The sequence below is a fragment of the Patagioenas fasciata genome, chromosome 33 (assembly GCF_037038585.1).
Source record: "Patagioenas fasciata isolate bPatFas1 chromosome 33, bPatFas1.hap1, whole genome shotgun sequence".
Lineage (NCBI taxonomy): Eukaryota > Metazoa > Chordata > Aves > Columbiformes > Columbidae > Patagioenas > Patagioenas fasciata.
In genome coordinates, this window is record NC_092552.1 from 1,203,581 (window position 1) to 1,229,111 (window position 25,531).

Sequence of the window (25,531 nt, forward strand, 5' to 3'; positions counted from 1 at the left end):
CCTGGGGATTGGGACCCCCCAGGACCACTGGGAGGGATCCCAGGACCCCCCCAAGAAGCACCAGGATAGACCCCTGGGACCCCGCCCTGGGACCAGGACCCCCCCCCCCCCACCAGCAGCATCAGGAGGGACCCCAGGAATCTCCCAGGACCACCTGGAGGGACCCCCAGGACCCCCCCTGGTGATTGGGACCCCCCCAGAACCACCAGGAGGGACCCCCCTCAGAACCACTGGGAAGGATCCCAGGACCCCCACAGGGATGAGGAGGGGCCCCCAGGACCCCCCCAGAGGGGCCCCTGGAACCAAGACCCCCACAAACATGAACAGGGACCCTTGGGACCCCCGTGGGGGTTGGGACCCCCCAGGACCACTGGGAGGGACCCCAGGACCCCCCAAGAACCACCAGGAGAAAACCCTGGGACCCCCCCAAGAAGCACCAGGAGGGACCCCTGGGGACCCACCTTGGGACCAGGACCCCCCCAGCAGCATCAGGAGGGACCTCAGGAACCCCCCAGGACCACCAGGAGGGAACCCCAGGAACGCCCCAGGAGCACGGGGAGGGACCCCAGGACCCTCCCTGGGGATTGGGACCCCCCATGACCACTGGGAGGGATCCCAGGACCCCCCCAAGAAGCACCAGGAGGGACCCCTGGGGACCCACTCTGGGACCAGGACCCCCCCAGGACCACCAGGAGAGACCCCAGGAACCCCCCAGGACCCCCCCTGGGGATTGGGACCCCCCCAGGAGCATTGAGAGGGACCCCAGGACCCCCTCAAGACCACCGGTTGGGACCCTGGGACCCCTCCAAAAAGCACCAGGAGGGTCCCCCAAAACCCCAGTAGAGTTGGGGGGGGGGGGGTAACGAGGCAGGGGGGGCCACATTTTGGGGTGAAATCAGCTCTTTATGGAGGAGGCGACGCCGCGACACTGTCCTACACACCGGCACAATGGGATGGAGCCAACAACGCGGACAGGACCCGGACCAGGGGGGGGAAAACGTGAAAAGGGGGGGGAAAAACCCCTCCCCAAACCAGGGGGGGCCGCACAGCCGCCCCCCAACCCCCCCGACCCCCGGGGGTGGGGCCACACAACCCACGCCCCCCAATCCGCTGCCCGGCGGAAAGGCCGAGTTTGGTAAAAACCAAGTGGGAAATGGGGGGGGGGGTTTAATCCTTCTTTTTGTCCTCTGGGGGTTTGTCCCCCCCCAGCTGGGGGGTGGGGGTGGTGGGGGGGGTGGTGGGCGCGGGGGGGGGCCGGGGGGGCACCTGGTCCTCCCCGCTGAGCCCGAATTCGTTGACGCGTGTGAGGTCGACCCGGTAGATCCAGCGCTGGTAGAGGTAAATGAAGAAGACGACGTCTGGGTGGGGGGAGAAGCACAAATATGGGGTGAGGGGGGTGTTGGGGACCCCCAGAATTGTGGGGGGGTGACGGGGATGTGGGGGGGATCCCCAGAACCCTGTGGAGTTCGGGGGCAATGGGGCGATGAGAAGAAAAGGGGGATAGAGGGTGGGAGCACATTGGCACCACCAGATTTGGGAGGGGGTCATGGAGACCGCCCAGGGTCACCCCAGATATAGGAGAGGCCCCCAAACCCCACGCAGGGGCACCTCCAGATTTGGGAGGGGGTCCCCAAACCCCTCCAGAACCCCAGACTCACCCACAGATTTGGGAGGGGGTCCCCCAAACCCCCCCAGAGCTCCAGGGGCACCCCCAGGTTTTAGAAGGGCCCCTGGGGACCCCCCCACAGTCACCCTTGTGGACTGGGACCCCCCCTGCTTTGTAAGGCTCAGGGTCACCCCCATATTTGGGAGGGGGTCCTAGGGTCACCCTCATATTTGGGAGGGGGTCCTGGGGACCCCCCAGGGTCACCCCCCAGGGCCCCCCATTCTGTACATTGTGGGCATCCCCCACAGCTCCATAGTCACCCCCACAGTCCCAGTGTCCCCCCCATGGTCCCAGTGTCACCCCCAGAGTTCCAGGGTCCCCCCACAAGTCCACGGTCAACCCCAGGACCCCCCCATAATGCTCAGGACCCCCCCATACTGTCACACAGGCTCCCCCATCCTGTACACCGTGGGCATCCTCATGACAAAACCCCCACAGCTCTATGGTCAGCCCCATGGCCCCAGGGTCCCCCCCACAGCCCCAGTGTCACCCCCAGAGCTCCAGGGTCCCCCCACAAGCCCAGGGTCCCCCCCACATCATCCAGGGCACCCCCATATCACCCAGGACCCCCCTGTACATCATGGGCATCCTGATGACAAAGCCCCCATAGCTCCAGGGTCACCCCCACAACACCATGGTCCCCCCTAGAGCTTTAGGGTCCCCCCCAAAAGTCCAGGGTTGCTCCCCAAGTATAGGGTCCCCCCCACAAGTCCAGGCCCCCCCACAATGTCCAGCCCCCCCATACCATCACACAGGCAGCCTATCCTGTACATCATGGGCATCCTGATGACAAAGCCCCCATAGCTCCAGGGTCACCCCCACAACACCATGGTCCCCCCTAGAGCTTTAGGGTCTCCCCCACAAGTCCAAGGGTCCCCCCCACGACTCCAGGCCCCCCCACAATGTCCAGCCCCCCCATACCATCACACAGGCAGCCTATCCTGTACATCATGGGCATCCTGATGACAAAGCCCCCATAGCTCCAGGGTCACCCCCACAACACCATGGTCCCCCCTAGAGCTTTAGGGTCTCCCCCACAAGTCCAAGGGTCCCCCCCACGACTCCAGGCCCCCCCACAATGTCAAGCCCCCCCATACCATCACGCAGGCAGCCTATCCTGTACATCATGGGCATCCTGATGACGAAGGCGAAGAGGTCGTCGATGAAGGTGTTGAGCGCCTTGTAGGTCAACATGCGCCAGGGCAGGTGCGCCACCGACTTCAGCTTGTAATTAATGAACAGCTGGGGGGTCATGGTGATGAATCCTGTGGGGGGGAGCACCCTCGTTAGCTTAACGAAGCTGTGCCGTGGTGGAGAGACACCCCCATATTCCAGCATAGAGATGCTGCTCCATGGGGCGCGACCGCCTTCGTCTTCCTCGCGGTGTGGGGTGGATTGGTGGGTGTGGGGTGGATTGGTGGGTGTGGGGTGGATTGGTGGGTGTGTGGGGATACTGGGCGGGGTGTGGGGATTTTGGGGGGGGTGTGGGGATTTTGGTACCCACCGAAGGTGAGGAGGAAGCCGTAGAGCATGCTGAGCACCCAGGAGTACCAGCCCTTGTGTTCCAGGTACAACAGGCTGTACACGGCGTAACAGCCCAGCAGCGGGAACAGGATCCACGACAGGTACCGGAACGCCATCTGGGGAGGGGGGTGACACGATCCGGATCAATGGGGACAGGGACGGGGACATCGGCTGGTGCCAGTGCCCGCCTGTGTCCCCGGGAAACACTCAGCAGCTGGTAGAGCCGGATTCAGCCCCATGGTGATATCCCCAGCGCCACCGTGATGTCCCCACCCCCACCACAATGTCCTTGGTGCCACTGCAATGTCCCCAGCCCCACTGCCGCATCCTGGGTCCCCCCACTATGTCCGCAGCGCCACCACAATGTCCTTGGTGCCACCACGACATCCCCAGCCCCACCACCATGTCCTGGGACCCCCACAATGTCCCCAGCCCCACCACAATGTCCCCAGCCCCACCACCACGTCCTGGGTCCCCCCATGATGTCCCCAGCCCCACCACAATGTCCTTGGTGCCACCACAATGTCCCCAGCCCCACCACCACATCCTGGGTCCCCCCATGATGTCCCCAGCCCCACCACAATGTCCTTGGTGCCACCACGACGTCCTTGGTGCTACCACAATGTCCCCAGCCCCACCACAATGGCCCCAGCCCCACCACCATGTCCTGGGTCCCCCCATGATGTCCCCAGCCCCACCACAATGTCCTTGGTGCCACCACGACGTCCTTGGTGCTACCACAATGTCCCCAGCCCCACCACCATATCCTGGGTCCCCCCACTATGTCCTTGGTGCCACCACGATGTTCCCGGCCATTCCACTATGTCCCCAGCCCCACTACCACGTCCTTGGTGCCACCACGACATCCCCAGCCCCACCACAATGTCCTTGGTGCCACCATGATGTTCCCAGCCCCACCACGATGTCCTTGGTGCCACCATGAGGTTCCTGGCCATCCCATGATGTCCCCAGCCCCACCACAATGTCCTTGGTGCCACCACAATGTCCTTGGTGCCATCATGACGTTCCCAGCCCCACCGCAATGTCCTTGGTGCCACCACGATGTCCCCAGCTCCACCACAATGTCCTTGGTGCCACCACGATGTCCCCAGCTCCAGCACAATGTCCTTGGTGCCACCACAATGTCCCCAGTCCCACCACAATGTCCTTGGTGCCACCACAACGTCCTGGGTCCCCCCATGATGTCCCCAGCCCCACCACAACGTCCTTGGTGCCACCACGATGTCCTTGGTGCCACCGCGATGTCCTGGGTCCCCCCGCGATGTCCCCAGCCCCACCACAATGTCCTTGGTGCCACCACGATGTCCCCAGCACAATGTCCTTGGTGCCACCACAATGTCCCCAGTCCCACCACAATGTCCTTGGTGCCACCACAACGTCCTGGGTCCCCCCACGATGTCCCCAGCCCCACCACAACGTTCTTGGTGCCACCACCACGTCCTTGGTGCCACCACCATGTCCTGGGCCCCTCCAAGACGTCCCCAGCCCCACCACAACGTCCTTGGTGCCACCACGACGTCCCCAGCCCCACAACTCACGTCATCGTACACCTTGGTGGAAGACTCGATGTAGGTCGACTTATCATTGAAGGTGACGCGTGGAAACACTCCGGCCACTTTGTTCTCGCGGTCCAGCTGCCACCAGAGCCGGGGAAAAGTGTCACCGAGGGGAAACGGGGACCCCACGGCCCCCCCTTGCGTGTCACCGTCACTCACCCGGACGTCCATGACCTTGGTGATCTTCCAGATGTCGATGAGCAGCCCGATGAACACGCTGACCTGCACCACGAAGTTGGTCTCGTTGTCCAGGATGTAGAGGAGGACGACGAGCGACTGGAAGACGCCGAAGAAGACGGAGCGGACGGACAGACCTTCCAGCGACTGCCGGCTGTTCCAGAACTGGATGTCTGTAGGGAGGGGACGCTAAATGTCACCACGTGGCGCCGGTGACGGAGACAAAAGCGCGAGAAAACACGCGTTTTCCAGCTTTCTGCCGTCAAATTGACGATGCGGACAGGGTAAAGCATTTGACACAGCGTCCCACAGCATCCTTGCTGCTAAACTGAGGGAGTGTGGGCTGGATGAGTGGGTAGTGAGGTAACTGTGAACTGGTGAAGGGAAGAAGCCAGAGAGTCGTGGTCAATGGGACAGAGTCCAATTGGAGGCCTCGATCTGGTGCAGTGCCCATGGGTCAATATTGGGGCAGGTATTATTCAATATATTAATCAATGATTTGGATGAGGGGATAGAGTGATTATCAGTAAGTTTGCTGGTGACACCAAGGTGGGAGGAATGGGTGACACTGGAGGCTGTGCTGCCATCAGAGACCTGGACAGGCTGGAGAGTTGGGTGGGGAAAATGTATTGAAATACAACAAGTATAGAGTCTTGTATTTGGGCAGGAACAACCCCAGGTTCCAGTGTAAGGTGGGGAGCGACCTATTAGAGAACAGCATAGGGGACAGGGACCTGGGGGTCCTGAGGACAGTGGGGTGACCATGAGCCAGCACTGGGCCCTTGTGGCCAGGAAGCCAATGGGACCTGGGGGGATTAGAAGGGGGTGGTCAGTAGGTCAGAGAGGTTCTCCTGCCCCTCTGCTCTGCCCTTGAAAAGGGGTTTAGTTCAGATGCTATCAGGATATACTTGGGGAACCCATATATATATAATATATACAGCCATAGCACCCTGAGAATGGCTGATTGGGGAAGCTAAGCAGGGTCGGGCCTGGTCAGTACTTGGATGGGAGACCAGCTCTAGAGCAGGAGGACACTGAGGGGTGATTAATTAATGGTGATCAATAGGGAAACAGGGAGTGCCAGGAGGATGGAGCCAGGCTCTTCTGGGTGACAACCAGTGACAGGACAAGGGGCAGTGGGTTCAAACTGGAACACAAAAGGTTTAAGGCCACGTCCGCCCCGCTCCGTGTCCCCAATTCACCATTCTTGAAGGCCAGGAACTCAAAGACGCTGTGGACGATGGAGACGATGATGGTGAGCGCCAGCAGGTAGGGGTTGGTCTCCAGGAGGGCGACCTGCGAACAACAGACTGGTCCAGACTGGGGTGAACTGGGAGGATCTGGAGGGATCTGGACACTGAGGAGGACGAGGGTTTAATTAAACTGGGGGGATCTGGACACCAAGGAGGATGAGGGTTTAATTAAACTGGGGGGATCTGGGCACTGAGGAAGACGAGGGTTTAATTAAACTGGGGGGATCTGGGCACCGAGGAAGACGAAGGTTTAATTAAACTGGGGGGATCTGGGCACTGAGGAGGACAAGGGTTTAATTAAACTGGGGGGATCTGGGCACTGAGGAAGACGAGGGTTTAATTAAACTGGGGGGATCTGGGCACTGAGGAAGACGAGGGTTTAATTAAACTGGGGGGATCTGGACACTGAGGAAGACGAGGGTTTAATTAAACTGGGGGGATCTGGGCACTGAGGAAGACGAGGGTTTAATTAAACTGGGGGGATCCGGACACTGAGGAAGACGAGGGTTTAATTAAACTGGGGGGATCTGGGCACCGAGGAAGACGAGGGTTTAATTAAACTGGGGGGATCTGGGCACCGAGGAAGACGAGGGTTTAATTAAACTGGGGGGATCTGGACACTGAGGAAGACGAGGGTTTAATTAAACTGGGGTGACCCAGGCACCAAATAGGATGCGAACTTAATTAAACTCCATCACTAGGGCCCCCAAACTACTCAGGCGCCTGCGCACCCCCTCCCCCCATTAATTAAGCGCTTAACGAGCTGCTCCCACCTTGACCGAGTCCTGCTCCTCGTCCGACTGCTCGTACAGGTCCTCGCCCAGGAAGTTCCACGGCGAGCGGGAGCTCTGGGCGGCGTAGAGCTGCCAGCGCCAGAGGGACAGCGGACAGAAGGACAGACGGAAGGGCAGGCGCCGCAGCGACTCGTTGATGGGGAAGTAGTCCTTCTGCAGGTTCCAGTAGTCGTTGAAGTACAGGATGGGGTAGTAGTCGCCGCTGATGGCGTCGAACTTCACGTCTGGGGTAGGGGGGGAAAGAAGAGGAGGTGACGTGGGGGTGACAGGAGAGGTGGTGTCACTGTAGGTGCGGAGATGTGGCACCTGCTCGTGGAGGGGGGTGGAGGAATGAGCCACTGTTGGCTGCAGGAGGCCCAAAGGATCTCCTGGGGACAGCAGGAGGTGTCCCAGTGTGACTCAGTGCGTCCCAGTGAATCCCAGCGTGACCTAGAGTGTCCCAGTGCATCCCAGTGTGACCTAGAGCATCCCAGTGCTTCCCAATGTGTCCTAGAGTGTCCCAGTGTGACCTAGAGTGTCCTCGTGCATCCCAGTGTCCCAGTGTGACCTAGAGCATCCCAGTGCTTCCCAATGTGTCCTAGAGTGTCCCAGTGTGACCTAGAGTGTCCTCGTGCATCCCAGTGTCCCAGTGTGACCTAGAGCATCCCAGTGCTTCCCAATGTGTCCTAGAGTGTCCCAGTGCGTCCCAGTGCATCCCAGTGTGATCTAGAGCATCCCAGTGTGACCTAGAGCATCCCAGTGCTTCCCAATGTGTCCTAGAGTGTCCCAGTGCGTCCCAGTGCATCCCAGTGTGATCTAGAGCATCCCAGTGTGACCTAGAGCATCCCAGTGTTTCCCAATGTGTCCTAGAGTGTCCCAGTGTGTCCTAGTGCGTCCCAGAGTGTCCCAGTGCATCCCAGTGTGACCTAGAGCATCCCAGTGCTTCCCAACGTGTCCTAGAGTGTCCCAGTGAATCCCAGTGTGACATAGTGTCCTAGTGTGTCCCAGTGCCCCAGAGTGTCCCAGTGCATCCCAGTGTGACCTAGAGTATCCCAGTGCATCCCAGTGTGACCTAGAGCATCCCAGTGCTTCCCAATGTGTCCCAGTGTGTCCCAGTGAATCCCAGTGTGACCTAAAGTGTCCTAGTGCGTCCCAGTGTCCCAGAGCATCCCAGTGCTTCCCAATGTGTCCTAGAGTGTCCCAGTGCATCCCAGTGAATTCCAGTGTGACCTAGAGTGTTCTAGTGCGTCCCAGTGTCCCAGAGTATCCCATTGTGACCTAGAGCATCCCAGTGCTTCCCATTGTGTCCTAGAGTGTCCCAGTGCGTCCCAGTACATCCCAGCGTGTCCGAGTACATCCCAGTGTGATCTAGAGCGTCCTAGTGCGTCCCAGTGTCCTAGAGTGTCCCAATGTGACCCAGTGCATCCCAGTATCCTAGAGTGTCCTAGTGCATCCTAGTGCATCTCAGTGAATCCCACTGCATCCCAGTGTCCTAGAGTGTCCCAATGTGACCCAGTGCCTCCCAGCGTCTTAAAGCGTCCTAGTGCATCCCAGTACAGCCCAGCATGACCTAGTGCATCCCAGTACATCCCAGCGCGACCCAGTGTATCCCAGTGTCCTAGAGCATCCCAGTGCATCCCAGTGCGTTCCAGTGTCCTAGAGCGTCCTGGTGCATCCCAGTGTCCTACAGTGTCCTAGTGTGTCCCAGTGCAACCTAGTGCATCCCAGTATGCCCCAGCACATCCCAGCGTGACCTAGTGCATCCCAGTGCAACCTAGCATGTCCCAGTGCGTCCCAATGCGACCTAGCGCATCACAGTATCCTCAAGTGTCCTAGAGTGTCCCAGTACATCCCAGTGCGCCCCAGTGTCCTAGAGTGTCCTAGTACGTCCCAGGGCGACCCAATGTGACCTAGTGTATCCCAGTGTCCTAGTGCATCCCAGTACATCCCAGTCTGACCTAGTGCATCCCAGTATGTCCCAGTGCAACCCAGTGTCCTAGAGCGTCCCAGTACGTCCCACTGCATCCCAGCGACCTAGTGCATCCCAATGTGACCTAGTGAGTCCTAGTGCATCCCAGTCTGACCTAGTGCATACCAGTACATCCCAGGGTGTCCCAGTACATCCCAGTATCCTAGAGTGTCCTAGTGCGTCCCAGTGTGACCTAGTGCATCCCAGTATCCTAGTACATCCCAGTGTGACCTAGCGTGTCCCAGTATCCTAGAGTGTCCTAGTGCGTCCCAGTACATCCCAGTGTCCTAGAGCATCCTAGGGCGTCCCAGTGTGTCCTAGCGCGTCCCAGTATATCCCAGCGAATCCCAGTATGACCTAATGCTTCCCAATGTGACCTAGCGCGTCCCAGTGCATCCCAGTCCTTACACTGGTCCAGGGGGGGCGGGACGCTGCCCTTCACCCAGGGCGTGTGGTCGTCCACCATGTTGATGGTCAGGTTGGGGTGCCAGTGCGAGATCACCTCCACGGGGCCGAAATCCTCCGCGCGCTGCAACGGGAACGGCACCGCAACCGTCACTGGGGTCCCTCTGTCCCGTTTGAGGTCCCTCTGTCCCGCCTGGGGTCCCCCCATTAAACACAGGGGCAGGGGGAAGGGGTAAAACCGACCCCCCCGTCCCAAAACCTTGATCATTTCGGGATCCGCCTCTGTCTCCCCCGTCAGAAGGTTCTTGGTCTTCTGGAACCGCCGCCGCTTGTATTTGTTGATCACTGGGAGGGGGGAAAGGAGACGGTGGGGAGGGAAATCCTGGGATCCAGTGGATCTTACAACCCGGATTAATTAATCCCAACCATCTCATGCATCCCAGAGGGAAATGGGGAGGTTTAGGGGGAACAAACCCAAACCAGGGGGGACCCAAACAAGGCGGGGTGACTGAACCCAACAAGGGGGGGGCGGGAGGGAACCCAACAAGAGGGGCACAGGGGAGGGAACCAAACAAGGTGGGGGGGAACCCTGAGGTGAAGCGTTTGGGTCACCCCATCCCGCGAGGAGATGCGGACACGGCTCCACGTGGCGGAAACCACGACGTTCACGGAGATTTTCGGCATTAAAACCAATTCCAAGCGTGGCAAACGGACCGGCGCATGGGGGGGGGTGTTAATTCTGCCCTAATTTGGGGTTGGGGGCGCCGTACTTCGCGAGGTGTGCACGGTGGCGAGGCGCCGGTAAAGGTTCTTCTGCCGCGGGTCGGGGTGGAAGCCGCTCTTGGTGAAGTAGACGTGGATGTAGATGGAGCCGTTCTGCTGCACGCTCTGCAATCGCGGTTAACGGGGCGCTTAACGAAGATACAGCGACCTCCCCCTAAAAACAGCCCCCCCTAAAAGAATGGGCGCCCACCTGGGATATATCCACCTCCCCGTAGTGCTCGTAGCAGCCGTCGGCGTTCTCGCCGCTGGTCCAGTCGCCGTAGACCAGGTCGCGCTTCTGCCAGAACAGCGCGGAGCTGAGGTTGAAATCCGTAAAGTGCTCGTGCTCCGAGATGTAAACGTAAAGATCCTAGAGGGGGGAACGTATAGATACACGGGGGGGTGGTGGTGAGCGGCACTGAGCCCCGGAAACGGGGGGGAAATGGTGGTTTGGGTGGATTTGATGTGGCGTTACCATGAGGGTGTCCTTAGGGAAGAGGTTGCGGCTGGGGGCTCGCGGGGCCCCCCCGGCGCTGCCGGGGTCCTGCGGGGCCGGTCCGCGGCGGAACCAGCTGCTGATGGCCCAGATGATGAAGATCCTGCAGGAGGAAGAGGAGGGGTGGGTTGCCCGAGGGTCCTGGTTGGTGACCCCCCCCCGCCACCGTGGTCTCTTTTGTGCAGAAATGCGGCTTTTTTGCCCGTTTCGGGAGATTTTTTGGTAATGTCCTCGCCTGCCCCTGGGATGAGACCCCAAAATGTGGGGATGGGGGGGATGAGCCTCGGGATCCCCCGCAGTGGAGGGAACAAGCCCCAGGACCCCATGGTGACCCCAGGATGCGGGGGACGAGTCCCAGGACCCCACGGGGACCCCGCAATGAGGGGGATGAGCCCTGGGACCCCACAGGAACCCTAGGATGGGGGTATGAGCCCCTGCACCCCTGACAATGGGGGGGGACGAGCCCTAAGACCCCATGGGGACCCCACGATGTGGGGGATGAGCGTGGGGACCCCTCAGAATGGGGCAGACGAGCCCTGGGACCCCATGGGTACCCCGGGAGGGGGGAAACAAACCCCGCGACCCTATGGGGACCCTGAGAGGGGGGAAACAAACCCCGGGACCCCTCGCAATGGGGGGGGGGGACACGAACCCCGGGACCCCACAATGACCCCACGATGGGGAGGATGAGCCCCAGGACCCCATGGGGCCCCACAATGGGGGGGATGAGCCCCTGGACCACACGGGGACCCCACGATGGGGGGGGACGAGCCTCAGCACCCCACAGGGACCCCGAGACAGGGGGGATGAGCCCCGGGACCCCTCACAATGGGGAGGACGAGCCCCTGGACCCTGCCGGAACACTGGAATGGGGGGGACAAGCCCTAGGACCCCACAGGATAGGGGGGATGAGCCCCAGGACCCCACGGGGACCCTGGGATACAGGGGATGAGCCCCGGGACCCCATGGGGACCCCAAGATGTGGGGACAAGCCCCAGGACCCCATGGGGACCCCAGGACAGGGGGGACGAACCCCATGGGGACCCCACGATGAGGGTGACGAGCCCCCGGTAGCCCCCAGGGACAGCGGGATGGGGGGGACGAGCCCCGGGACCCCACGGGGACCCCGGGACGGGGGGGACGAGCCCCAGGACACCACGAAGAACCCAGGATGGAAGGAACCAGGGGGCTCACCTGAAGAGAACCCCCTTGATGACCTGCCAGGCGTTGGGCGCCGGTTGTTGCCGCTGCGTCTCGGCCGCCGCCGCCGCTTCGCCGCTACCACCAGCGCTGCCGTTGCTCGTCACCTACGGGGAGAAGGGACCGGGACGGTCAGTAGTGTCACCAGTCGGGGCTCTGCTGCTGCTCCCCCAGCCCCGCTGTCCCCGTTGTCCCCGCTGTCCCCGGTCCCGTCCGTACCTGCCCCGGCCCGGTCGCCGCCGCCACCTCCGTCCCCGGCGCCGCCATCTTGCTGCGCCGCCGCTCCCGCCGCTCTCGCGAGACCGCCGCCGGCGTCACGTGACGGCGCGGGAGGGCGGAGCAGGCAGATCGCCCCGCCCACTCCCTTCCAAACCACGCCTACTCGGGTTTCCAGCCACGCCCACTCGTTTTCCAGCTCCGTCCGCGTTGCTCCCAGCCCCGCCCACCCCACTCTCAACCCCTCCTACTTATTTCCGAGCCCCGCCCACTCGTTTTCCTACCTCGCTCAAAAAGCCCCGCCCTTTCCCTCACAGCTCCGCCCACCCCACTCCCAGCCCCGCCCACCCCATTGGTGGGAACCGGAAAAGTAAATGTCGCTCCAGTCTTCAAAAACGGGGGGAGCCACCTGTTGGAGAGCAGTGAAAAGGGACCTGGGGGACAGCAGGATAACCGTAAAAATAGAGTTTAGGTCAGTAAAATGTATCTATTATGACACACATACGAAACATATATATATATATGGTATATACAGCCATAGCACCCTGAGAATGCCGGAACTCGGAAGCTAAGCAGGGTCGGGCCCGGTCAGTAGTTGGATGGGAGACCTTTTGAGGTCCCTTTAAACCCCTGGCAGCCTGATTCCATCCGAGCCCCGCCCACTCCGCCACAGCCCCGCCCACTCCTCTCCCAGCCCCGCCCACCCCCGGGATGGTGACGTCAGCCCCCCCGGGCCCGCCAATGGCCGCGCCGCTAGAGCGGGGTTCCCCGGCCCCGCCCCTCCGCTGCGGTGACGTCAGCGGCGGCAGCCAATGGCGGCGGCGCCCGCGCGGGGATTTCCAGCTACGGCGGCCGCGCGGCTCCGGTGGGCGGCGGGACCGGGACCGGGACATGGCGCTGCCGCTCGGTCAGGGGACCGGGGCGGAACCGGGGGCGGGAACCGGGGATGGGGAGCCGGGGTCTGCACTGGGGCGAGGAACCGGGGTCTGCACCGGGGGAGGGATCCGGGGATGGAGAGCCGGGGGCGGGGACTGGGGGCTGCACCGGGGATGGAAAACCGAGGGCTGCACGGGGAACTGGGGATGGGGAACCGGGGTTTGTCCGGGAGGCGGAACCGGGAATGGGGAACCGGGGTCTGCACCGGTGGAGGGAACCGGGGATGGGGAACCGAGGGAGGAACCGGGATGGGGAACCGGTGTCTGTACCGGGGGGGGAACCGGGGACGCGAACCGCGGTCTGTCCGGGGATGGGGGGACGGGGTCGGTCCTGGGGACCCCCGGTTCCTGCCCGGGGCGGGGGGTGACACGGCCCCGGGGATTCCCCGATCCCACGGCGACGGGGGGGCAGCTCCCTTTGGGGATCCCCTTGTTCCTACCGGGGGTTACACGGTCCCCAACCCCCCCCCCCGCGATCCCCGTGTGTCCCTCCCTGCTCGGGGGGGGGTGACAATGCGTGTCCCCCCCAGGAGCTGCCCCCCAGGACCCCGGTTTGGCCATGGCACACACCGGTGAGCACCCCCCCGACCCCCCAAAACCCACCTGCAAATGGGGTCCCCCAAAGGACCCCCCCTATGGGACTGGGGGTGACCCGGAGGGTGGGTTTTGTACCGTTACAGATGATTTGGGTGAGTGACCCCCCCGGGGGTGTCGTGTCACGATTTCGGGGTCCCCTCGGCTGGAGCTGCAGGTGATGGGGTGTCCCGCCCCCCCCCCTAAGGTTTGGGGCAGGATTTGGGGTGCAAAGACCCCCCCATAGGGATGTGATGGGACCAGGGGAGGGGGCGGCTTGTCCCCCCCACTTCCCCGATGACCCCAATACAAAGGGGGCATTTTTTGGGGGGGTTGCGGTGAGTTTGGGGCTTCGCAATGAGTTTGGGGGGATTGTTACGAGTTTGGGGGGGGTCGCATTGAGTTTGGGGGTTTGCAATGAATTTGGGGGGATTGTTACAAGTTTGGGGGTCGCAATGAGTTTGGGGGGGTCATGGTGATTTTGGGGTGTCAGTGTGAGTTTGGGAGGGTCATGGCGATTTTGGGGGGGTCGCATTGAGTTTGGGGGAGTTGCTGCGACTTTGGGGGTCATGGCAAGTTTGGGGGGTTCGCAGTGAGTTTGGGGGTTTGCAATGAGTTTGGGGGGGTCGCTACGATTTTGGGGGTTCATACCGAGTTTGGGGGGTCACTGTGATTTTGAGGGGTCGCATTGAATTTGGGGGTGTCGTGGCAAGTTTAGGGGTGTCACGGTGAGTTTGGGGGGGTCATGATGAGTTTGGGGGTGTCGCATTGACTTTGGGGGGCCATGATGAGTTTAGGGGGTCGTGGCGAGTTTGGGGGTGTCGCTGTCACTTTGGGGGTTCGTACGGAGTTTGGGGGGATCACTGCGATTTTGGGGGGTCGTACCGACTTTGGGGGTGTCGCTACGACTTTGGGGGTTCATCCCGAGCTTGGGGGTGTCACTGAGGTTTTGGGGGTTCGTCCTGAGTTTGGGGGGGTCATGATGAGTTTGGGGGTCCCCCTGACACCCCCCCATCCCGCAGCCATCATCGAGGAGGTGATGAAGGAGGACGGTTTCCAGCCGCCCCCCGTGTCCCCCAAAGCGCCCCCCAAGGGCTCACCCAGACTGGTGGCCCGTGGTTCGGGCCCCGCCGAGGCCGCGTCCCCCGCGCTGTCCCGCAGCCTCCGCTCGCTGTCGCTGTCGCCCAAGGCGGGGCCGCCCGGCGGGTGTCAGCGGTGGCCGCCGGTTCGAGGCCCCGGTGCGGAGCAGCTGGAGGAGCTGCTGGAGCCGCCCAAGCTGGTGATCACGGAGCAGCCCAAGCAACGCGGGATGCGGTTCCGCTACGAGTGCGAGGGGCGCTCGGCCGGGAGCATCCTCGGGGAGAGCAGCACCGAGGCCAGCAAGACGCTGCCCGCCATCGAGGTGGGGACCTGTGGGGCTGGGCGGGCAGGGATGGGACCCTATGGGGCTGGGGGAGCAGAGGTGGAGCCCTTGGGGGGGAAGAGATGGAGCCCTGGGGGCCTGGTGGGGAAGAGCCCTGGAGGGAGAGAGATGGAGCCCTATGGGGCTGAGGGGGGCAGAGATGGGGCTGGGGGGAGAGATGGAGCCCTATGGGGTTGGGGGAGAAGAGATGGAGCTCTGAGGGGACATGGGACCCCTGTGGCTGCTGGGACCCCGATGGGTGCTGGACCCATATGGGTGCTGGGACGCCCCTGTGGCTGCTGGACCCATATGGGTGGTGGGACCCCCCAGTAGCTACTGGATCCATATGGGTGCTGATACCCTCCTGTGGCTGTTGGACCCATATGGGTGCTGGGACCCCCCAGTAGCTGCTGGACCCATATGGGTGCTGGGACCCCCTATGGCTGCTGGACCCATATGAGTGCTGGGACCCCCCAGTAGCTGCTGGACCCCCATGGCTGCTGGAACCCACATACGGGTGCTAGACCCCCATGGGTGCTGGACCCATATGGGTGCTGGGACCCCCCAGTAGCTGCTGCACCCCCATGAGTGCTGGGACCCCCCAGTAGCTGTTGGACCCCCATGGGTGCTGGACCCATATGGGTGGTGGGAGCCCCCAGTAGCTGCTGCACCCCCATGAGTGCTGGGACCCCCCAGTAGCTGTTGGACCCCCATGGGTGCTGGACCCATATGGGTGGTGGGAGCCCCCAGTAGCTGCTGGATTCATATGGGTGCTGGTACCCTCCTGTGGCTGTTGGACCCCCATGGGTGCTGGACCCATATGGGTGGAGGGACCCCCCAGTAGCTGCTGGATCCATATGGGTGCTGGTACCCTCCTGTGGCTGTTGGACCCATATGGGTGCTGGTACCGCCCTGTGGCTGCAGAACCCCCATGGGAGCCCCCGTGTGGGTGTCCCCAAGGCCACGGTGTCCCCCCCGTGTCCCCGCAGCTGCTGAACTGCCAGGCCATCCCCGAGGTGACGGTGACGGCGTGCCTGGTGTGGAAGGACTGGCCGCACCGCGTGCACCCGCACGGGCTGGTGGGCAAGGACTGCAGCGACGGGCTGTGCCGGGTGCTGCTGCGCCCCCCCACCAACCCCCGGCACAGGTACGGGACCCCCATGTGCCCCCCGGCGCAGGGGGGGGCGGCGGAGGTGGGGGCGTTGGGGTCAGGTCGTGGGGACATTGGGATTGCTCATGGGGACATTGGGATCGCTCATGGGGACACCAGAGTCAGTTCATGGGGATACTGGGATCACCCATGGGGACACCAGCGTCAGCTCATGGGGACATTGGGATCACTGACAGGGACATTGGGGTCAGCTCATGGGGACATTGGGGTCAGCTCATGGGGACATTGGGATCACTCACTGGGATCACCCATGGGGACACCAGCGTCAGCTCATGGGGACATTGGGATCACTGACAGGGACATTGGGGTCAGCTCATGGGGATATTGGGGTCAGCTCATGGGGACATTGGGGTCAGCTCGTGGGGACATTGGGATTGCTTGTGGGGACATTGGGATCACTCATGGGGACACCAGAGTCAGCTCATGGGGATACTGGGATCAGCCTATGGGATCATTGGGGTCAGCTCGTGGGGACATTGGGATCAGCTCATGGGGACATTGGGATCACTGACAGGGACATTGGGAGCACTCATGGGGACACCAGAGTCAGTTCATGGGGACATTGGGATCACTCATGGGCACCATTTATGGGGACATTGGCATCGCTTATGGAGACACCAGGGTCACCTCATGGGGACATTGGGCTCACTTGTGGGGACATTGGGCTCACTCATGGGGACACTGGGATCAGCTCATGGGGACATTGGGATCACTTGTGGGGACACCAGGGTCAGCTCATGGGGACATTGGGCTCACTCATGGGGACATTGGGATCACTTGTGGGGACACCAAGGTCAGCTCATGGGGACATTGGGCTCACTCATGGGGACATTGACATCACTCATGGGGACATTGTCCCCCCAGTTTCAGCAACCTGGGCATCCAGTGCGTGCGCAAGAAGGAGATCGAGGCCGCCATTGAGCGCAAGCTGCAGTTGGGCATCGACCCCTTCAAAGGTTTGGGGGTGTCCCCATCCCCTGGGGTGTCCCCATCCCCTGGGGTGTCCCAAGGGGGGTCCCCAACTGTCCCCATCGCTGTGTCCCCAGCTGGGTCGCTGAAGAACCACCAGGAGGTGGACATGAACGTGGTGAGGATCTGCTTCCAGGCGTCCTACACGGACAGCGCGGGCCGGCGGCGCCAGCTCAGCCCCGTGCTCTCGGAGCCCATCTTCGACAAGAGTGCGTCACCGGGGGGGGACGTGTGTCACCAAGGGGGTAACGTGTCACCTGGTGGGGGGGGGCGTGTGTCATTGGGGCCACCAGAGCCGCTAAACTGGGCTGGGATGGTGCACAGTCCCAGTGGGATGCTGGTCCCAGTCCCAGTGGGATGCTGGTCCCAGTCCCAGTGGGATGCTGGTCCCAGCCCCGTGCTCTTGGAGCCCATGTTGGACCAAAGTGTCACCTGGGGGGATGTGGCACCAGGGGGATGTGGCACTGGGGGGGACTGGGACGGCGGGGAGGGTGGGACCCCCAGGACTGGGCTGGGATGGTGTTTGGTACCAGTCCGGCATCCAGTCTGGTGCTCAGTCCCAGTCTGGTGCTCGGTCCCAGTCTAAGTGCTTGGTCCCAGTCTGGTGCTCAGTCCCAGTCTAAGTGCCTGGTCCAGTCCAGTTCCCAGTCCCAGTCTGGTGCTCGGTCCCAGTCTAAGTGTCTGGTCCAGTCCAGTTCCCAGTCCCAGTCTGATGCTCGGTCCCAGTCTAAGTACCTGGTCCCAGTCTGATGCTCGGTCCCAGTCTAAGTGCCTGGTCCAGTCCAGTTCCCAGTCCCAGTCTGATGCTCGGTCCCAGTCTAAGTACCTGGTCCCAGTCTGATGCTCAGTCCCAGTCTAAGTGTCTGGTCCAGTCCAGTTCCCAGTCCCAGTCTGGTGCTCAGTCCCAGTCTAAGTGCCTGGTCCAGTCCAGTTCCCAGTCCCAGTCTGATGCTCAGTCCCAGTCTAAGTGCCTTGTCCCAGTCCAGTTCCCAATCCCAGTCTGATGCTCGGTCCCAGCCCAGTTCCCAGTTTGGTGCCTGGTCCCAGTCCCACACTGGTCCCAGTCCCATGCTGGTCCCAGTCCAATGCCCAGTCCCACACTGGTCCTGATCCCAGTCCCACGTTGGTCCCAATCCCACACTGGTCCCAATGCCCGGTCCCAGTGCCACACTGGTCCCAGTCCAGGTCTCATACTGGTCCCAGTTCCACGCTGGTCCCAGTCCAATGCCCAGTCCCAGTCTCATACTGGTCCCAGTCTCATACTGGTCCCAGTCTAATGCCAGATCCCAGTCCCAGTGCCACACTGGTTCCAGTCCCAGTGTCATACTGGTCCCAGTCTAATGCCAGGTCCCAGTCCCAGTGCCACCCTGGTCCCAGTCCCACACTGGTCCCAGTCCAATGCCCAGTCCCAGTGCCACACTGGTCCCAGTGTCATACTGGTCCCAGTCTAATGCCAGGTCCCAGTCCCAGTGCCACACTGGTCCCAGTCCCATCTGGTCCCAGTCCAATGCCCAGTCCCAGTGCCACCCTGGTCCCAGTCTCATACTGGTCGCGGTCCCATACTGGTCCCAATGCAATGCCCAGTCCCAGTGCCACAGTGGTCCCAGTCCCAGTGTCATACTGGTCCCAGTCTAATGCCAGGTCCCAGTCCCAGTGCCACACTGATCCCAGTCCCATCTGGTCCCAGTCCAATGCCCAGTCCCAGTGCCACCCTGGTCCCAGTCTCATACTGGTCCCAGTCCCATGCTGGTCCCAATGCAATGCCCAGTCCCGGTGCCACACTGGTCCCAGTCCCACACTGGTTCCAGTCCAATGCCCAGTCCCAGTGTCATACTGGTCCCAGTCTAATGCCAGGTCCCAGTCCCAGTGCCACACTGATCCCAGTCCCATCTGGTCCCAGTCCAATGCCCAGTCCCAGTGCCACCCTGGTCCTAGTCTCATACTGGTCCCAGTCCCATCCTGGTCCCAATGCAATGCCCAGTCCCGGTGCCACACTGGTCCCAGTCCCATCTGATCCCAGTCCAATGCCCAGTCCCAGTCCCACACTGGTCCCGGTCCAATGCCCAGACCCAGTGCCACACTGGTCCCAGTCCCAGTGTCATACTGGTCCCAGTCCCGGTGCCACACTGGTCCCAGTCCCACCCTGGTCCCAGTCCAATGCCCAGTCCCAGTCTCATACTGGTCCCAGTCCCAGTGCCACCCTGGTCCCAGTCCAGCACTTGTCCTGATCCCAGTCCCAGTCCCACCCTGGTCCCAGTCCAATGCCCAGTCCCAGTCTCATACTGGTCCCAGTCCCAGTGCCACCCTGGTCCCAGTCCAGCACTTGTCCTGATCCCAGTCCCAGTCCCACCCTGGTCCCAGTCCAACACTTGTCCTGATCCCAGTCCCAGTGCCACCCTGGTCCCAGTCCCGGTGCCACACTGGTCCCAGTCCCACACTGGTCCCAGTCCAATGCCCAGTCCCAGTCTCATACTGGTCCCAGTCCCAGTCCCACCCTGGTCCCAGTCCAACACTTGTCCTGATCCCAGTCCCAGTCCCACCCTGATCCCAGTCCCGGTGCCACACTGGTCCCAGTCCCACACTGGTCCCAGTCCAATGCCCAGTCCCAGTCCCACCCTGATCCCAGTCCCGGTGCCACCCTGGTCCCAGTCCCACCCTGGTCCCAGTTTGACCGCGGTGTCCCCCAGAATCCACCAACACGTCGGAGCTGCGGATCTGCCGCATGAACAAGGAGAGCGGCCCCTGCACGGGTGGCGAGGAGCTGTACCTGCTGTGTGACAAGGTCCAGAAAGGTGGGGACAGGGGACAAACGGGGGGACAAACTGACCCCAGGGGACAGGGGACAAATGGGGGGACAAACTGACCCCAGGGGACAGGGGACAAATGGGGGGACAGGGGGACAAACTGACCCCAGGGGACAGGGGACAAATGGGGGGATGGGGACAAACTGACCCCAGGGGACAGGGGACAAATGGGGGGACAGGGGGACAAAGCGACCCCAGGGGACAGACCGGGGGACAGGGGACAAAACAACCCTGGGGAGGACAGAGGGGCAAACTGACCCCAGGGGACAGGGGGACAAATGGGGGGATGGGGACAAACTGACCCCAGGGGACAGGGGACAAATGGGGGGACAGGGGACAAATGGGGGGATGGGGACAAACTGACCCCAGGGGACAGGGGGACAAATGGGGGGATGGGGACAAACTGACCCCAGGGGACAGGGGACAAATGGGGGGACAGGGGGACAAAGCGACCCCAGGGGACAGACTGGGGGACAGGGGACAAAACAACCCTGGGGAGGACAGAGGGGCAAACTGACCCCAGGGGACAGGGGACAAATGGGGGGACAGGGGGACAAACTGACCCCAGGGGACAGGGGGACAAATGGGGGACAGGGGGACAAACTGACCCCAGGGGACAGGGGACAAATGGGGGGACAGGGGGACAAACTGACCCCAGGGGACAGGGGACAAATAGGGGGATGGGGACAAACTGACCCCAGGGGACAGGGGGACAAATGGGGGGATGGGGACAAACTGACCCCAGGGGATAGGGGACAAATGGGGGGATGGGGACAAACTGACCCCAGGGGACAGGGGACAAATGGGGGGATGGGGACAAACTGACCCCAGGGGACAGGGGGACAAATGGGGGGATGGGGACAAACTGACCCCAGGGGACAGGGGACAAATGGGGGGACAGGGGGACAAACTGACCCCAGGGGACAGGGGGACAAATGGAGGGACAGGGGGACAAACTGACCCCAGGGGACGGGGGACAAATGGGGGGACAGGGGGACAAACTGACCCCAGGGGATGGGGGGACAAATGGGGGGGACAGGGGGACAAACTGACCCCAGGGGACAGGGGGACAAATGGGGGGATGGGGACAAACTGACCCCAGGGGACAGGGGGACAAATGGGGGGATGGGGACAAACTGACCCCAGGGGACAGAGGGACAAATGGGGGGATGGGGACAAACTGACCCCAGGGGACAGGGGACAAATGGGGGGATGGGGACAAACTGACCCCAGGGGACAGGGGACGAATGGGGGGACAGGGGGACAAACCGACCCAAGGGGACAGAGGGACAAATGGGGAGACAGGGGGACAAATGGGGGGATGGGGTCAAATGGGGGACAGGGGGACAAACAAGGGGACAAACTGGCTGAGGGGGGACCCCAAGTGTCAATAGGTGACTTGGGGGTGCTGGGGGGGCCCCAAGTGTCTGTAGGTGACATGGGGGGACCCCAAGTGTCAGTAGGTGACCTTGGGATGCTGAGGGGACCCCAAGTGTCAGTAGGTGACCTGGGGGTGCTGTGGGGACCCCAAGTGCCAAGAGGTGACCTCGGGGTGCTGGGGGTCCCCAAGTGTCAGTAGGTGACCTGGAGGTAATGCAGGGCCCCCAGACGACTGGGGGTGCTGGGGGGACCCCAAGTGTCAATAGATGACCTTGGGGTGCTGGGCGGACCCCAAGTGTCGATAGGTGACCTCGGGGTGCTGTGGGGACCCCAAGTGTCGTTAGGTGACCTGGAGGTGCTGTGGGGACCCCACTGGGTGCTGCAGACCCCCATGTGTCAGCGGAACTTAGGGGTTGACGGGGGTGACCGGGGGGTGACCCAGGGGTGACCCAAGGGTGCCGGGGGGACCCGTGGGTGCCGCAGCCCCCCATGACGGGGCCGGGGTCCCCGCAGAGGACATCGCGGTCGTGTTCCGCAAGGAGGCGTGGGAGGCGCGGGCCGACTTCTCGCAGGCCGACGTCCATCGGCAGGTGGCCATCGTGCTCAAGACCCCCCCGTACCAGCAGCTGGAGCTGGCGGAGCCCGTGGAGGTCGAGGTTTTCCTGCAGCGCCTCACGGACAGCGTGTGCAGCCAGGCCTGCCGCTTCACATACCTGCCCCGGGACCATGGTACGGCGTGGGACATGGGGACATGGGGACATGGGGACGGGGACCTGGGGTGGGGACGGGGACCCTGGGATGGGGATAGGGACATTGGGATGGGGACAGGGACATTGGCATGGGGATAGAGACATTGGGATGGGGATAGGGACCTGAGATGGGGACAGGGACCCTGGGATGGGGATAGGGACATTGGGATGGGGACAGGGACATTGGGATGGGGATAGAGACATTGGGATGGGGACAGGGACCTGAGATGGGGACAGGGACCCTGGGATGGGGATAGGGACATTGGGATGGGGATAGAGACATTGGGATGGGGACAGGGACCTGAGATGGGGACAGGGACCCTGGGATGGGGATAGGGACATTGGGATGGGGATAGGGACCTGGGATGGGGATAGAGACATTGGGATGGGGACAGGGACCTGAGATGGGGACAGGGACCCTGGGATGGGGATAGAGACACTGGGATGGGGACAGGGACCTGGGATGGGGACAGGGACCATGGGATGGGGATAGAGACATTGGGATGGGGATAGAGACACTGGGATGGGGACAGGGACCCCAGGGTTCAGATGTGGCCCCTGGGATGGGGACAGGGACCATGGGATGGGGATAGAAACATTGGGATGGGGACAGGACCTACCGCTTCACCTACCTGCCCAGGGACCATGGTACGGCGTGGGGACATGGGGACATGGGGATGGGGACCTGGGATGGGGACAAGGACCCTGGGATGGGGACAGGGACCCCAGAGTTGGGATGTGGCCCCTGGGATGGGGACAGGGACCATGGGATGGGGACATAAACCCCAGGGTTGGGATGTGACCCCTGGGATGGGGACAGGGACCCCAGGGTTGGGATGTGGGCTCTGGGATGGGGACAGGGGACTGGGATGGGGACAGGGACCATGGGATGGGGACATAAACCCCAGGGTTGGGATGTGGGCTCTGGGATGGGGACAGGGCACTGGGATGGGGACAGGGACCATGGGATGGGGACATAAACCCCAGGGTTGGGATGTGGGCTCTGGGATGGGGACAGGAACCCCAGGGTTGGGATGTGGGCTCTGGGATGGGGACAGGGGACTGGGATGGGGACAGGGACCTTGGGATGGGGACAGGGACCCTGGGATGGGGACATGAACCCCAGGGTTGGGATGTGGACAGGGACCTGGGATGGGGATAGAGACATTGGGATGGGGAAAGGTCATTGGGATGGGGACAGGACCTTCAGATGGGGACAGGGACCTCAGGATGGGGACAGGGACCTCAGGATGGGGACAGGACATTGGGATGGGGACAGGACCCTGGGATGGGGATAGAGACCCTGGGATGGGGAAAGAGACCTTGGGATGGGGACAGGGACCTGGGATGGGGACAGAGACCCTGGGATGGGGACAGGGACCTGGGATGGGGACAGAGACCCTGGGATGGGGACAGGGACCCTGGGATGGGGACAGTTTCCTCCAGCCTGGGGCCAGGCTCCCAGTTGGGTACAATGTTATGGGGGTGACAGCCATGGGGTGGTGACATTGGGGTGACATTGGGGGTCCCTCCCCACAGACGCCTATGGGGTGAACGTCAAACGCAAGCGGGGGATGCCCGAGGTCCTGGAGGAGCTTTCGGGCTCAGGTGGGTGCCAAGGGGGACCCCTCCCTGATCCAAGGGGGGACACCCCAACTTTGGGGACCCCTCTGTCATTGGGGGGGACACCCCAGCTTTGGGGGCCCCCTGACCCTGATCCCCCCAGACCCATATGGGATCGAAGCCAAGAGGAGGAAGAAGCCGCCGGGGTACATGGAGCACTTCGCCCCGCTGCCCGCTGCAGGTGGGGACCCCCAGGGAGCCCCCCATAGCCCCAGTGTCACCCCCATAGTCTCAGGGACCCCCCAATAGCCCCAGTGTCACCCCAGACCCTCAGGGTCCCCCTAGAGTCCCAGGGACCCCCCCATAGCCCCAGTGTAACCCCCAGAGTCCCAGGGGACCCCCCAGAGCCCCAGTGTCACCCCAGACCCTCAGGGAACCCCTAGAGTCCCAGGGCCCCCCCCAGAGCCCCAGTGTCACCCCCAGGGACCCCCATGGCCCCAGTGTCACCCCCAGACCCCCCCAGAGCACCCACGACCCCCCCAGACCCTCAGGGACCCCCTAGAGCCCCAGGGACCCCCCGCAAACCCCCAGGGACCCCCCCGGACCCTCAGGGACCCCTTAGAGTCCCAGTACCCCCCCCCCATAGCTCCAGTGTCACCCCCAGAGCCCCAGGGGACCCCCCCAGGCCCCCAGGGACCCCCCCATAGCCCCAGTGTCACCCCCAGACCCCCCCAGAGCACCCACGACCCCCCAGACCCTCAGGGACCCCCTAGAGCCCCAGGGACCCCCCCAAACCCCCAGGGACCCCCCCGGACCCTCAGGGACCCCTTAGAGTCCCAGTACCCCCCCCCCCATAGCTCCAGTGTCACCCCCAGGGACCCCCAGAGCCCCAGGGTTCCCCCCAGATTTGGGAGAACCCCCAACCCGCCCCCCCCCCTCCAAACCCCAGGGACCTCAGGAGGTGATGGGGGGCTCAGAAGGACCCCCTAGACCCCCCCAAACCCCAATGTCCCATGTCCCACCCCCCAGAAGACGCCTTCGCCCTATTGGCCGCGGAACCGGAGCCATTGGACACCCTGACCCAGCTCTACGGCCCTTGGGCCCCCCCGGCCTTACCCCCCCCGTACCCCATTATGGACTTCCCCGAATTATTAGGGGAGACCTATGGGTCCCCCCCACAAGCGCCCCCCCCGGACCCCCACCCCACCGCCAGCCTGGTGGGCACCCACATGTTCCCCGGGCACTACAAGGACACCGACTTGCGTTTGGGGGATGTTTGAGCCCCCCCTGTAGCCCAAAATATCCTCTTTGAAATGGGGGGGGTCCTTCTGTACCCCCCAACACACCCCGGGATGTGCAGAACCCCCCCCCCCCACGCACCCTGGTTGGCGCCGCTTTGCACTATATTTATAAGGGGGGACGCTGCGGTGGCCCCGGGGGGGATGTGGGGTGGCCCCCTCGGTGGGGGGGACACGTGTGTCACTGTGAGGGTCCCTTGGCCCTGGTGGGGGACAGGGGGAATAAAGCTGTTGGTGACACTGCGGGCTCGGACTGGCCGGGGGGACTGGGAGGCACTGGGATGGGAATGGGAGTGGGGATGGGACTGGGATGGGAATGGGAACAGGATGGGACTGAGAATGGGATGGGAATGGGACTGGGACTTGGACTGGGATGGGAATGGGATGGGACTGAGACGGGGATGGTACTGGGATGGGACTGGGACAGCACTGGGATGGGAATGGGACTGGGAATGGAATGAGACTGGGATTGGAATGAGACTGGGATTGGAATGGGACTGGGATGGCACTGGGACTGGGATGGAACTGGGATGGCACTGAGATGGGACTGGGATGGGTGTGGGAATGGGAATGGGACTGGGATGGGACCGGGACAGCACTGGGATGGGAATGGGGCTGGGATGGCAGTGGGATTGGAATGGGACTGGGATGGCACTGGGACTGGGATGG

The 25,531-nt window shown here is 62.7% G+C and overlaps 2 protein-coding genes across 4 annotated transcripts; one reads left to right on the plus strand and one right to left on the minus strand.

The window, feature by feature from the left end:
- Positions 1–882: 882 nt before the first annotated feature.
- Positions 883–12,118, minus strand: CLPTM1 (CLPTM1 regulator of GABA type A receptor forward trafficking). The gene is made up of 14 exons (XM_065859420.2): positions 12,022–12,118; positions 11,797–11,909; positions 10,582–10,705; positions 10,318–10,476; positions 10,115–10,232; positions 9,604–9,689; positions 9,348–9,468; positions 6,971–7,215; positions 6,147–6,240; positions 4,927–5,117; positions 4,750–4,845; positions 3,171–3,306; positions 2,764–2,931; positions 883–1,358 (listed from the first exon to the last, which is right to left on the minus strand). The coding sequence occupies exons 1-14, from the start codon at positions 12,067–12,069 to the stop codon at positions 1,168–1,170; spliced, it is 1,890 nt and encodes a 629-aa protein (XP_065715492.1). The 5' UTR covers positions 12,070–12,118; the 3' UTR covers positions 883–1,167.
- A 703-nt stretch (positions 12,119–12,821) lies between these two features.
- On the plus strand, positions 12,822–25,088 carry RELB (RELB proto-oncogene, NF-kB subunit). 3 transcript variants are annotated; one of them, XM_071800780.1, is made up of 12 exons: positions 12,822–12,883; positions 13,484–13,525; positions 13,634–13,704; positions 14,549–14,928; positions 15,918–16,075; positions 16,964–17,055; positions 17,146–17,277; positions 19,756–19,860; positions 21,766–21,981; positions 23,541–23,609; positions 23,728–23,805; positions 24,594–25,087. In XM_071800780.1, exons 4-12 carry the CDS (start codon positions 14,566–14,568, stop codon positions 24,842–24,844), a joined length of 1,464 nt encoding a protein of 487 aa, XP_071656881.1. In that variant the 5' UTR covers positions 12,822–12,883; positions 13,484–13,525; positions 13,634–13,704; positions 14,549–14,565; the 3' UTR covers positions 24,845–25,087. The 3 variants fall into 3 exon arrangements, with proteins under 3 accessions (XP_071656881.1, XP_071656882.1, XP_065715512.1); XM_071800781.1 differs by having other exon boundaries at positions 12,830–12,925; positions 24,597–25,088; XM_065859440.2 differs by having other exon boundaries at positions 12,830–12,925.
- Positions 25,089–25,531: the final 443 nt, after the last annotated feature.